This window comes from Sceloporus occidentalis, unplaced genomic scaffold (genome assembly GCF_023333645.1).
Source record: "Sceloporus occidentalis isolate IW3139 unplaced genomic scaffold, rSceOcc1.0.p SCAF_39, whole genome shotgun sequence".
NCBI lineage: Eukaryota > Metazoa > Chordata > Lepidosauria > Squamata > Phrynosomatidae > Sceloporus > Sceloporus occidentalis.
The window spans coordinates 618,634-631,768 of NW_028317019.1; the positions used below are offsets into that span (position 1 = coordinate 618,634).

At 44.9% G+C, this 13,135-nt stretch overlaps 1 protein-coding gene across 1 annotated transcript; it reads right to left on the reverse strand.

Annotated features, from left to right (window-relative positions):
- Positions 1 to 2,647: 2,647 nt before the first annotated feature.
- Positions 2,648 to 7,994, reverse strand: LOC149290378 (uncharacterized). Its single transcript, XM_089489234.1, has 3 exons — positions 7,920 to 7,994; positions 6,961 to 7,081; positions 2,648 to 4,616 (listed from the first exon to the last, which is right to left on the reverse strand). The coding sequence occupies exons 1-3, from the start codon at positions 7,992 to 7,994 to the stop codon at positions 3,295 to 3,297; spliced, it is 1,518 nt and encodes a 505-aa protein (XP_089345360.1). The 3' UTR covers positions 2,648 to 3,294.
- Positions 7,995 to 13,135: the final 5,141 nt, after the last annotated feature.

The following is a 13,135-nucleotide window of genomic DNA, read 5'->3' on the forward strand; positions in this document are numbered from 1 at the left end:
TCCTCCATTCGATAAACGTCTACCTGAGGTTCTTCTATCCTGGGGCGGCTATCAAGCGACTCCCCAACTGCCAGGTCCGAGGCTGTCTCTCTGCCCCCCGACGGCCTTCCTTTCCCCAGTCTGGGGCCGGAAACCCAAATCCTCCAGTGGTGGCCTGGGTGGTGTGAGCTTCAGGAGGTTTCCCAGTCTTGGGCTTGGCTCCTAGTTCCTCTGAAGAAGGCACCTGCTCTTCCACCACCGGGATCTCCAGAACCACTCTTCTTGTTCCTGGGTCTCCACTGAAGGTAAATCTGTGAGACTTTGCAAACTGTGAGATCTGGAGTCAGTCCTGTGCTCAAAAAATAAAACTCATTTGAAACAAAAGAAGCTTTATTGATGAATCCAGGCAGAAACATCCATTAACACCTTTCTGCAAAGTCAGAAGTCCAAAGGAACTTGCTCCCTTCTTAACTCACTCAACCCAGCCCCCAGTTCCCAAGCTAAAACAACACAAGCAGAGGTTGCATAGATACCAAGGTTGTCTATACTTCCCTTCCCTTCTCCCAGACAGCCTCACCTTGAAGAGCGGTGTTCAATAGCCAGCTTCACTCCTCCTTGAAAACCCGTCTACAGCTACAACCCCAGCCCCTCTCCAAACGCCCTCCTTCATCTAAAAGCCACTCCATCTGTCCTTCTATCACTTTCCATTATGTGCTTTCTATAACCCATCACTCTACACTGCCTACTAAGAACTACAACTATAACTCCTACTTTAATAACCAACCCCTAATATTTTTACCCTTTATGACAGAACTCTTATACACAAGTTCTGACCTTTCTCAATCCTTCAGGGACACACCACCAGTTTGAAGTGACAATTCTCCCATCTCAATTGTTCAGGCAAGGAGCATCAGCCTGAGGTTGCAATGGGCCAGTTTAAATCTTTCAGGTAAAGAGCACTACCCTGAAGTCACAATAGTAATGTCTCAATTCTTCAGACAAGGAAACTCAGGCTGAGATCACAATGGGCCAGTTTCAATCCTTCAGGCAAGGAGCATCAGCCTCAGGTTGCAATGGTCACGTCTCAAACCTTCAGGTAAGCAGCATTAGCCTAAATTCAAAATGGTCCCATCTCATTGTTGCAGGCAAGGAGCATCAGCCTGAAGTCACAATATGTCATGAATCCTTTTATTCATGCATTTATTCATTTAGGGATTCATGCCATAAAGGTTATAGGTTTTAGTGTAGATTAGACTTAAGATAGATGGGATTTATGGTGGGTTAAAATAATATGTTTTAATATCTGCTTTAATAGAAGATACTAGAAAGAGGTAGAGAGATCATGGCTAAAGAATGTACTTCTTTGCTAGGATTGGAATGTGTGGGCATCACCCTTCTAACAGAGGCTTGAGTTTAAAAGACTGGTCTCTGTAAAAGGAGGGGGAACCTAGAGAGTTATTGGTATTTTTTATATTGCATTATGTTGCTATGGGTTTGTGCTTGTTATATTTTCATATGGTACCATATTATGTGGAGATTGATGGGGTTTTGTATTATAGATAGCTATATATATTGTTAAGCCATAATGTTAATGAAAACTGTTGTGTGGCTGAGTTCTGTGGTCCAAGGCCACAGGTGCAGTGGTTGAGAAAAGGCACATGAGAGCGTAATTGGTTTTAGGAAAGCTGCCAGAATCCCGGATGGGAGGACACTGCGCAGAAAAGGGCGGGAGAACACTGTGCGGGAAAGGGCTATCCAATTAATTTGGTTTACTGGTAAATGGAGTGGGGTGGATTCATATGGTTATAAACTGGATATCTTTATACTTTCTTTCATTCGTGACAAAAAAGTTACTTCCATTACTTCTTCTTCAATACAAGCTCTTCCTTTTGCAAAGTACTGCCTTTTGTGTTGCAAGAGGGGCTGCGATTAGGACCCTGACAGATATCTCTCTCCCCTTCCATTCACCCTGCTTTCCCAAAAGGGCTGGAGAGCATACCAAACCAACCACAGAACCTTTCCCTGCTCTTGTGTAATGCCAGGTCAGTCAAAAATAAAACGCACATAGTCCATGATCTCCTACTGGACCAAGAGGCTGACCTGGCTTGTTTCATGGAGACCTGGCTGGTGATGATAGCTCAGCCAGCTGGGATCAGGCCTTACCAGCTGGGTTCTCCATCAATGAGAAGGTAAGGGGAATGCCTTTGGTCCATGAAGACAATCTTGCCTTGAGCAGGATACCTATCCGTATGATCGACCACATCGAATGTATTTACCTCAGCTTAAAGACTAGAGAAAGTCTTGGGAATCTGTTGGTTTACCATCCTCCCTGTTCCGTAACAGACTCCTTAGCCAAGCTGACACAACTGGTCTCAGAGCTGCTGCTGGAGTCGCTTAGGCTTTTGGTCCTGGGCGACCGCAACATCCCCCTCAAGGCCCCTCCTCAGCATGCGCAGGGATTGCCAGGGCCTAGCTGCTGCTGCTGCTTATTCCGCTGGCATCCTTTGTGGGAAAGGAAGGGGATTCAGCGGCCTCCCCTTCCTTCCCTCTTTTCTTCCTTTGAGAAGACTGCAATGGAGCCCAAGGTGCAGAGCTGGACTCAGGAGGGAAAGGCAGGAAAGGGAGGCTCTGTTTTGGAAATAAAGCTCTCTCTGTGTATCCTGTATGTTTGCCTCTGCTGTTCTTACGGATGGGAATGGAGCTGAGGAGAGAATAAAGGGTCAGTTTTGTGCATCAAAGAGTCCAGTGTGTTGAAAAAGTAAAGAACTTTATTGAGAACACATAGTCAGAAATTCAGTCTTTAAGCCAGAACTGCCCACTCCAAGTCAAACAATACATTCAAACCCCAAAACTTAAAACTCCACCCTCTTCCAATCCTAGCCCCCACCTCCAATTCCCACAGTCTATGCCCCACAGTAAACAAGCCCCTCTTTGCCATCCATAGAAACTAGACCCCTTTCTGTTAATACAAGCCTCCAACTTTCTTCAGCCAACATCCCAAACATTGCAAAAGCTATTATTGCCATAACTATTCTAGACAGCTGCAACAAATCCCAGCCCCCCATCTAGCTAACCTAGCTAACCTATACCATGACCCATAATCCCCAGCCATGACCCATAATCCCCAGTCAAATTTACAACCCAAACCAACTATCTATATTATTAGCAATTAAAATCTAAACTTAATAAAATACAACTTTAAAACCCAAAGAGACATATGGACAGACAAGCCTTACAAACAAAATCACAAGGGCTTTTCTTAGCAACACTGAATTAAAGTATTTTATATTCCTTATTGACAAAAATAATGTTAGTTTACTCCTGAGATTTGTATGGCTTCTCCCCTGTGTGGACTCTCTGATGTCTTACTAAGTGCGACTTCTGAGAAAAACATTTCTCACAATGCTGGCATTTGTATGGCTTCTCTCCTGTGTGACTTTTCTGATGTGTCATTAAGTGTCCCATCAAAGAAAAACATTTCCCACAATGCTGGCATTTATATGGCTTCTCTCCTGTGTGGACTCTCTGATGTATCAGGAGGCTTGACTTCCGGGAAAAACATTTCCCACAATGCTGGCATTTGTATGGCTTCTCTCCTGTGTGGACTCTCTGATGTGTCACTAGGTCTGACTTCAAAGAAAAACATTTCCCACAATGCTGGCATTTGTATGGCTTCTCTCCTGTGTGGACTCTCTGATGTGTCACTAGGTCTGACTTCAAAGAAAAACATTTCCCACAATGCTGGCATTTGTATGGCTTCTCTCCCGTGTGGACTCTCTGATGTGTCACTAGGTGTGACTTCGAGGAAAAACATTTCCCACAATGCTGGCATTTATATGGCTTCTCTCCTGTGTGGACTCTCTGATGTATCACTAGGTGTGACTTCGTAGAAAAACATTTCCCACAATGATGGCATTTGTAGGGCTTCTGTCCAGTGTGGACTCTCTTATGTGTCACTAGGTATGACGTCGTAGAAAAACATTTCCCACAATGCTGGCATTTGTATGGCTTCTCTCCTGTGTGGACTCTCTGATGTGTCACTAGGTCTGACTTCAAAGAAAAACATTTCCCACAATGCTGGCATTTATATGGCTTCTCTCCTGTGTGGACTCTCCGATGTCTCACTAGGTCTGACTTCAAAGAAAAACATTTCCCACAATGCTGGCATTTATATGGCTTCTCTCCCGTGTGGACTCTCTGATGTCTCACTAGGTCTGACTTCAAAGAAAAACATTTCCCACAATGCTGGCATTTATATGGCTTCTCTCCTGTGTGGACTCTCTGATGTCTCACTAGGTCTGACTTCAAAGAAAAACATTTCCCACAATGCTGGCATTTATATGGCTTCTCTCCCGTGTGGACTCTCTGATGTCTCACTAGGTCTGACTTCAAAGAAAAACATTTCCCACAATGCTGGCATTTATATGGCTTCTCTCCTGTGTGGACTCTCTGATGTATCAGGAGGCTTGACTTCCGGGAAAAACATTTCCCACAATGCTGGCATTTGTATGGCTTCTCTCCTGTGTGGATTCTCTGATGTGTCACTAGGTGTGACTTCGAGGAAAAACATTTTCCACAATGCTGGCATTTATGTGACTTCTTTGCTGTGTGGACTCTCTCATGACTAAAATATTCTTCTGTAAAAAAGGACAATGACAGTTTAGACTGAAAATCAGACTTAATAGAGGAGGGAGTTACCCCATGATGTAGCCCACATTAACCCCTCCTTATTTGAAATTTAATTAATGAAGTTGCTGTGTGGAACCCAAGCATGGCCCTGTTGCTTATGCCTCTAAATCCATGGAATGATTGTATCCTTACTCATAAGAGTTAGCAAAGAAGAGGCTGGATGGGGACTGCCTTGAGGGAATCAGTGGAAGCAGATAGTCAAAGGACTGTTGAAACAATATTCCAGGAAACATGTGCAAAAATACTTTGATTGATAGGTGGCATCATATCCTGTGAGACTGCCATAGAGTGCTGAGTCAGAGCACATGGCATGATGCAAGCTAACTGCAGAGGTCACTTCATGCTGTTTGGCACCAGGATATGAGTCACAACTAATACATTATATAGCTCACATGCGGATTGGTGTGGATTGGATTGGAGTTGTGTGTTCAAGAGATGGTGAAGTTCATGGAAGTCGGAGAGGAGAGCTTGCAAATATTTGTATTAATTTGTAACTCAAGATAGAGAACTTCCAAAGATTTCAGTGAAATCAACTGTGTTTGTGACTTACTTTTAAGTTTGAAAAGTGGTCAGTGCATTGCCAATATCTATATCTGGATATTTGCTTCCGTACTCTGCTATGTTATTGTTGAGCTGCATCTGGGAGCGTTACCCTCAGATTGTGCTGTATATTGGCTCATGAACGCGATCAGAATTCACAGCCAAGAAGGACTGAGAGCCAGTGTGCTAATCCTTTTTGTCTGAGATATTTACACCAAGCTCCCATTGCATTCAATTTGGTTTCAGACCATTGTTCCCCCCAGGAAACATTCTAAAGCAATTTAAACCTTGTTGCCCTCAAGCAACAATTCCAGTGTGTGTGTGTGTGTGTGTGTGTGTGTGTTCTTTGACGTCAGTCCAATTACAGACAGTCGGTTTACATGGCTAAGCACCTCAATGCACTCGACAAACCCATTTGTCGCAGGAGCTCCTGACTTCTCTTCCCATTTCACACACTCAGCAATAGGAATCAAGATCCACCTAGGTAACGTATTACCATTATGAAAGTCTTACATCTCTTCACCACTTCCACCTGTTATCTAGTTCTTGTGCGTGTGTGTGAATGCTTATGTGTGTGTGTGTATTTTGCTTTTCACCTAAATAAAACATAAAAACCTATTTCAAATGCCTTTGGAGTTCTGTGGGCTTCCAGGCCTGGTGTAGTTGGGCTCAATCCCGAGGTCACTCTTGCCCCAACCAAACTATATATCTCCTTTCAGCTAAGCTAATTTCTTTCAACTCTATGATTCTATGTTAGAGATTCAGGGGAGTAATAGTGCAACTCTATTCTGCTTTGGTCAGGCCCTCACTTGGAATACTGTGTCCACTTCTGGTCACCATAATTCAAAAAAGGATGTTGAGAAGCTGGAGTGTATCCAAAGGAGAGCAATGACAATGGTGAAGGGTCTGGAAATCATCAAGCCCCTATGAGGAGTGGTTTAGGGAGCTGGGAATGTTTAGCCTGGAGAAGAGAAGGTTAAGAGTGGATATGTTAGACCTGTTCAACTATTTGAAGAGATACTGAGGATGGAGCAAGCTTGCTTTCTGCTGCTCTAGAGTAGGGTTGCTATGTCACGGATTTAGGTGGGACAATCCCATGTTTTGGCCTCCTGTCCTCCAGCTTGCTGCCCTTGTCCTCCAGCCCACTAACCTCCTCCATTTTGGCTTTCTTCCTGGCCCTTGAAGCTTGTAGTTTCCAATAGGAACCCACTGTGATTACAAGCCCCAGCGGTCATTGCGACCTGAAGTTCCGCCCCCAGAAGCTTCTCTGATTGGTTGCGAGGCTGGGAAGGGGGAGCGTCCACCCCATCCTGGTTTAGCCCAAGAAGAATATGGCAACCCTACTCTATAGCAAAGGACATAGAACAATGGTCAGAAGCCACAGGAAAAGAGGTTCTACCTAAACTTTAGAAGGAACTTCCTGAAAGTAAGAGCTATGCCATAGTGGAATATACCCCCTCAGAGCATGGTGGCATCTCGTTGTTGTTGTTGTTGTTATTATTATTATTATTATTATTATTATTATTAATTGTTAAAGTTCTCCTTCTTTGAAGGTCTGTAAATGCCTTTAAACAAAGGCTGGGTGGCCATCTGTCAGGGATGCTTTCAATGTGTTTCCTGCATGGCAAGGGGTTGAACCAGATGGTCCTTGTGGTCTATTCCAGATCTAAAGTGGAATCATAGTGCCATGATAATGTAGAATGAAAGGGCCCTCAGTCTTCATAGTAAGGGCAATGAATTCACCTTCCTTACCCACAGAGGCCACATTATCGTAATTCTCCATCATCACATCATTGTACATAAGTCTTTGCTTCTTTGTCAACAGTTTCCATTCCTCCTCAGTGAAATATACCACCACATCCGCAAAGGTCACCTACAATAAAAAATAGCCCTCATCCAGAGAACGACTAATAAAAGGGGAGGGAGGAGCAAATCCCAAAAATTATTTGATCACCTCAGAATTTTGTCCAGGAAATAAACTTTTAATTCTGTTAGTAAGAGAAAAGCTACTGCCTTTTAGACCCAGTTTGTCTCAAATTCTTTCAATGTAATATACAATATAATCAACAATATAATTTTGACCATGGCTGGGATATTGATGATGGATTAGGATACTGTCTATTCCAACACATATAGTACATTTAGCCTCCAAACATTATAGTGCATTTAGCCATTTGTTGCCAAATTTCAGAGGCAAATGTCATTTCTAAAAAGCAGTTTTGGGGAGCACTGTGGGCTTGAGGGCCATGGGGCCACCCCCAATTTAGATCCAGAGACATTTCCCCATATCCCCCAACATTTCACAGATGGAAAGAACAAGACACATGTGGACAAGCAACGCCAGAAAGTGGTGGTAAAAGTTGTTTATGAGGAAGATCACACAAGCGGGGAAGGGCACAGCACTTTGCTTTTGCCTCAGACTTCTAGCAAGGACATGTCCCTGCCCCCTTCTTTCTTCTCCTCTCCCCACTTTTGAGTTGATGGGGTGCAAACTCCTTGGCATTCATTATGCAGAAATAGGAGTCAGCTGAAGAAGGGGGAAAGTGGGAGGAGGAGAGAGAAACCAGGACATTTTAAAAGCCTCCCAAATAATGGGGTGACAGAGGATTAACCAGGACTGTGTCTGCCAAACTCGGATAGTATTGTATTTCATTCCTTTCATAAATTGGCCCATCAGTGATCCAGACGAAGCTAATAGGTTAGTGACTCACCAAAGAGCTGTTGTACCTTGGCAGCCTCTTCCTCTTGGAGCCCAACTCCCTCCGGTTGGCCTCTGTGTCGGCCATCAGGTCTGCGGGGGGGGGGGGGGGCTGGTCGTCCTGCACTTGGGTCACGTCCAGAAAGAGAGGGCCCAAAGCCGTGTACAAGGAGGCCGAGATGAAGGTCCTGAGAAAAGGGACCAAGGTTAGGCTTGGTTTGGCAAGAAACCCTACAGCGCTCAGACACAGAGAACAGCATCCTGCTGGTGACATACGCAGGTCACATATATCTCCTTTGGGCCGATGCAGAGGTGGGTATCATGCCAGACAAATCTAATCTCCATAGATGATCCTGGTAGATGAAGGGAATGCTGTGGATATAGTATATCTTGATTTCAGTAAGGCCTTTGACAAGTATCCCCTTGTCATTCTTGCAAACAAGCGATTTTGGGCTGCAACAATGGAAGTATAGTGTCTAAATCTGTCATCCGCCAGCCTGAGAGGGAGTTCACCAGGCAGGTCCAGCTCCATCAGGGCTAGCCTGAAGGAAGGAGACTCCGCCCTCTATAACTGCCATCCGCAGGCCTGAGAGGGAGTTCACCAGGCAGGTCCAGCTCCATCAGGGCTAGCCTGAAGGAAGGAGACTCCGCCCTCCATAACTGCCATCCTTCTGCCTGAGAGGGAGTTCACCAGGCAGGTCCAGCTCCATCTGGGCTAGCCTGAAGGAAGGAGACTCCACCCTCTATAACTGCCATCTGCCGGCCTGAGAGGGTGTTCACCAAGCAGGTCCAGCTCCATCTGGGCTAGCCTGAAGGAAGGAGACTCCGCCCTCCATAACTGCCATCTGCCAGTCTGAGAGGGAGTTCGCTAGGCAGGTCCAGCTCCATCAGGGCTAGCTTGGAAGAAGGAAGAGCCCCCCCCTCCAATCCATCTGCCTTGGTCCAGGCCTCAGAGGGAGCGAAGAACCACTGGACCTCATCCCCTTTCCCTCCACCATTCCCTTCTCCTTTTGTTTCGTGTCTTTTAGATTGTAAGCCTGAGGGCAGGGAACAGTCTGATTAAAAATAATAATCGTAAGCCGCTCTGAGAGCTATTAGGGCTGAAGGGCAGGGCATAAATACGTAAATAAATATTAAATCAAGGGAAGTAATAGTGCCACTCTATTCTGCTCTCTCAGGCCCCACCTGGAATATTTTGTCCAGTTCTGGGCACAGTTCAAAAAGGACTTTGAGAAACTGGAACTTGTCCAAAGGAGGGCAACTAAAGTGGTGAAGAATTTGGAAACCATGCCTTATGAGGAATGACTTAGGAAGCTAGGGATGTTTAGCCTGGAGAAGAGAAGGTTAAGAGGTGATATGATAGCTCTCTTTAAATTTTTGAAGGGATGTCATATTGAGGAGGGAGCAAGCTTGTTTTCTGTTGCTCCAGAGACTAGGACCCAGAACAATGGATGGAAACTACAGGAAAAGAGATTCCACCTTAACATTTGGAGGAACGTCCTGACAGTAAGGTCTGTTCAACAGTGGAACAAACTCCCTCCTTGGAGTGCAGTCGAGTCTCCTTCCTTTGAGGTCTTTAATCAGAGGCTGGATGGCCATTTGTCAGGGATGCTTTGATTGAGAGTTCCTGCATGGCAGAATGCGGTTGGACTGGATGGCCCTTGGGGTCTCTTCCAACTCTATGAATCTATGATTCTATGATTTATATCCCAGATGGAGAAACGCCGGTCCCTGGGCTGGATAAGACCTGCATTTCTTCAATGATCTGATCAATGGCTTCCCCTCATTAGGCCCCCTTCCCCATTTAGACACTGGTGAAAATAATCATTTCATTTTTACAAATGAGACAAATCTCTGAGCTTAACTGCTGTGTTTATAATATAATAATATAATAATAATAATACATTTATTTATATGCCACTTTTCCAAAAAGATCAAAGCAGTTTACAAATTGACAATTACAAGATTTGTGTGTTTGTGTGTGTTAGTCATAGCAGGAGCATGAAGTATGTACCTCCTTCCTCTGCTTGCTAAATCCACACAGAAATTGAGGCATGTACATTTGTGTGCATTGTTTCTGAATGGATCTATTGTCAAAATCACAATTTCTTCACTTTTCCTTGTATATTTTTTTAAAAGATGCACAATGCTAAATATGTTGCACTTATACAACAAAAGTCTATAAATGTATAGGTTTATGAATGAAGATTGCATCCTTGATTATGCTCATTTTTGGGAAGTGAAGACCTATGTAAATTCATTATATAAACCCAGTGAAACAAATATCTCACAAAGCTCTAGTAAACAACATGGACACACACAGTCCCCACACAAAGGACTCACTGGCGCACTGTGTGTCTGGGGTCTGGAAATCTCACTTCCACCTTCTGGGAAGACAATGCTGCCAGAGACTGGATTTGGGGCTTTATTCCTGCAAAGCATGGGCTCAGTCTCTCAGCTGAAGCCCTTCCACACAATCCTGGACTGAAACATTTAAACAAAGGTCCTCTTTCAGCTCCAGGAGTAAAGGCCTACCTTCAGTACAAAGGCCCTGATTCCTGCATCCCCAGAAAGGCCTCTCCTGCAGTCCTTTATGGCCGGAGCTTCCCTGGATCAGAGGCTGTCTCCTGAGCCGTAGAGAAGGGTTGCTCTGAGTGCGAAGGAGAAGGAGGTCCACAAGGCTGAGGGAGGGAAGGCAATGGGGAAAAGGTCAGTGCCAATGGCCATGGAGGGCAGAAGGTGACAATGCCTAGGAAACGCCTCTGAGTCACAGCCATAGTAACTCCTGGTAGTAAATAGTCCAGGAGGCTGAGGGGGGGCGGTTGTCTCCTTTCCCAAAGTGGGTTGAAAGGACCAGTTCCCATGGGGCCCCATGACCTCTGAGCAAATCTATGGGAGACGCTGCCTCCAAGAGCATTGGAGGAGTCTCTGTCTGGATGGCCATCACTTCGGAGGACTTGGAGGACAGAATGGGACTGACTGTTTGGCCCTTGGGGCTCCCCTCCAGCCTTAGGAGCCTATGAAGCCTACCTTACAAGGTTGTTGTGGGAGTTAATGACAAGACAATTACTACACAAGAATGGCCACCTTTTAGCAGCTTACAATAAAAATATCCATACAATACAAAAAAAAACATGTTTCATGATCTCCAAAACCCTTCCTAAGACTCCCATCCAAAATAAAATACCATTAAATTATTGGACAGTTATTGAAACAGTTATTAAAACAGGGATAGTAGCAAAAGCCCAATATTAGTGAAGAAGAATAATAAGGCTTGTATTAAAACTATCCTCCTCATTTCTGATCCCTTTTAAAGCCCATGTTCTGCAGAAGGAGAAGAGCTGTGTAATAAGAAAACACTCTCAGAAAGGACACACAAAGAGACACACTTCCTCCCTTTTGGCCCAAGGAGCCTGGCCTCCTTCTCTCTCTGGAGCCTCAGGAGAGAAAGAGAGGCCTTTGTTCAACTGAGGCTCAGAGAAGGTTCCAGAATATTATTCCCCACAGACACAAGCAGCACAAAATGGCGGTTGGAATACAAAATGGCCGCCTCTGCCTGAGTAGTAGATACTCTAAGGAGATGATTATTATAAATAACAAAATATAACTGAAATATAAGTCCTACAAGATATTAAGAATCTTGCAGGTACAATATTTGCAAGTATATAATATTCAATTCATACAAGCTATTAAAATAATAAATAAACCTAAGTGTCCAATTCTGAGACCAACTTCCAAGGTCCGCTCTTTAACTCTCTCTCTTGCTCTCCAACCGACACAATTCCCCCAACTGTCTCTTGGTCTCTCAGGCCTTATATCTCCTTCTCACGGAAGCTTCCAGAAGAACCTTCATCTTGCTCTCTGATTCGTCAAGAGAGCCTTCCGTAGCAGTGATGTCACTCTGTGTTGGATGTGGGATTCCAGCCAATGAGATCTAGGGATGGTGGGAGGGACTGGGATTCCAGCCAATCAGGGCCAGGAATGGTGGGAGGGACAGGGACTCCAGCCAATGGCAGCCCTCAGAGTGTCCTCAGGAGGACTTCTTCTGTTCCTAAAAGAGCATTGAACCCATGGCTTTGAGATAGGGCTTGATGCAGTGATGCTCCTGATGAAGGCAGTTGGTTTGGAGCCATGATGAAAGGCAGCCATTCCTAATGACTGAATAGTGGTCTTCCTATTTCTATTCCCAGGGAAGGGAAGAGGGCCCTGGAGTGTTCTCTGCCTTGGATCCAAGGAGAACTTGACCTCTGTACAGACTAGAAATCAAACACAGACATAAATCAATGGATAATAAAGGCTGCCCTAGACTTCTGTCAGTTCATTGAAGCAGATTGGGAAGACCTCCATCTAGAGGATCAGGGACCAAGATGGCAGCCTTGTCTTTCCCTCTCTCCCCATTCTTGAAGATCCAGGAAGCCAAGGAAAAGGGAAGGGAGGATATCCCAATGTATCCCACTCTGTTGATATCCTGAAGTGATCAAATCATATTCGGGATGCTCTGTGTCCTTCCTCCCCTTTTGCTCAGTCAGTCTCTGGATGAGGGCTACTTTCTGTTGCAGATCTCCTTTAGAGACATGGCAGTCTTCTTCTCTGAGGAGGAAGGGCCACTCTTGAGTCCGGAGCAGAAGTTTCTGTACAATGAGGTGATGATGGAAACCTATGGAAATATCTCCTCTCTGGGAAAGGAACTTGGATCCATTGCTCTTCCTTCAGAACAGGGGGCCTTGCATGCTACATACATGGCTCTATGATTCCACTTTAATGGTCAAAGCAACATCCTGGGAATCTTGGGATTTGTACTTTACTTTACGGAGCCAATAGAGCTCTCTAGTTATGATTGTAAATGCCCTTTGCCAAACTACAAATCTTAGGATATACTAGGAAAGAACCATGGCACTTGATATCTTTTGGACCCAAATGATCTTCATTACATCCCTTAGCAAGGTTTCAGGTCTTTTTGATCTGTGTTTCAGTGTTTCTATGTTCTGGAGAGGCCTCTAATAGCCTCTTGGGAAGAAGGCCTCCCTTGGTCCTCCTACAAGGGCTCAGAGTGGCCCAACAGTGACAAAACTGCCTCCGCTTCTCCTAAGGCATTTGGGGGATATTGAGGGGCAAAACGTCATTTAGGTTTTTTCAAGGTGGTCCAATGGGGGTTGCCTCTGAGGTCCCTTTTGGGCCCAGTCTGGCTCCTAATCCCCAACAGCTGCCCAGCCCTGTCTTGGAGGTGTC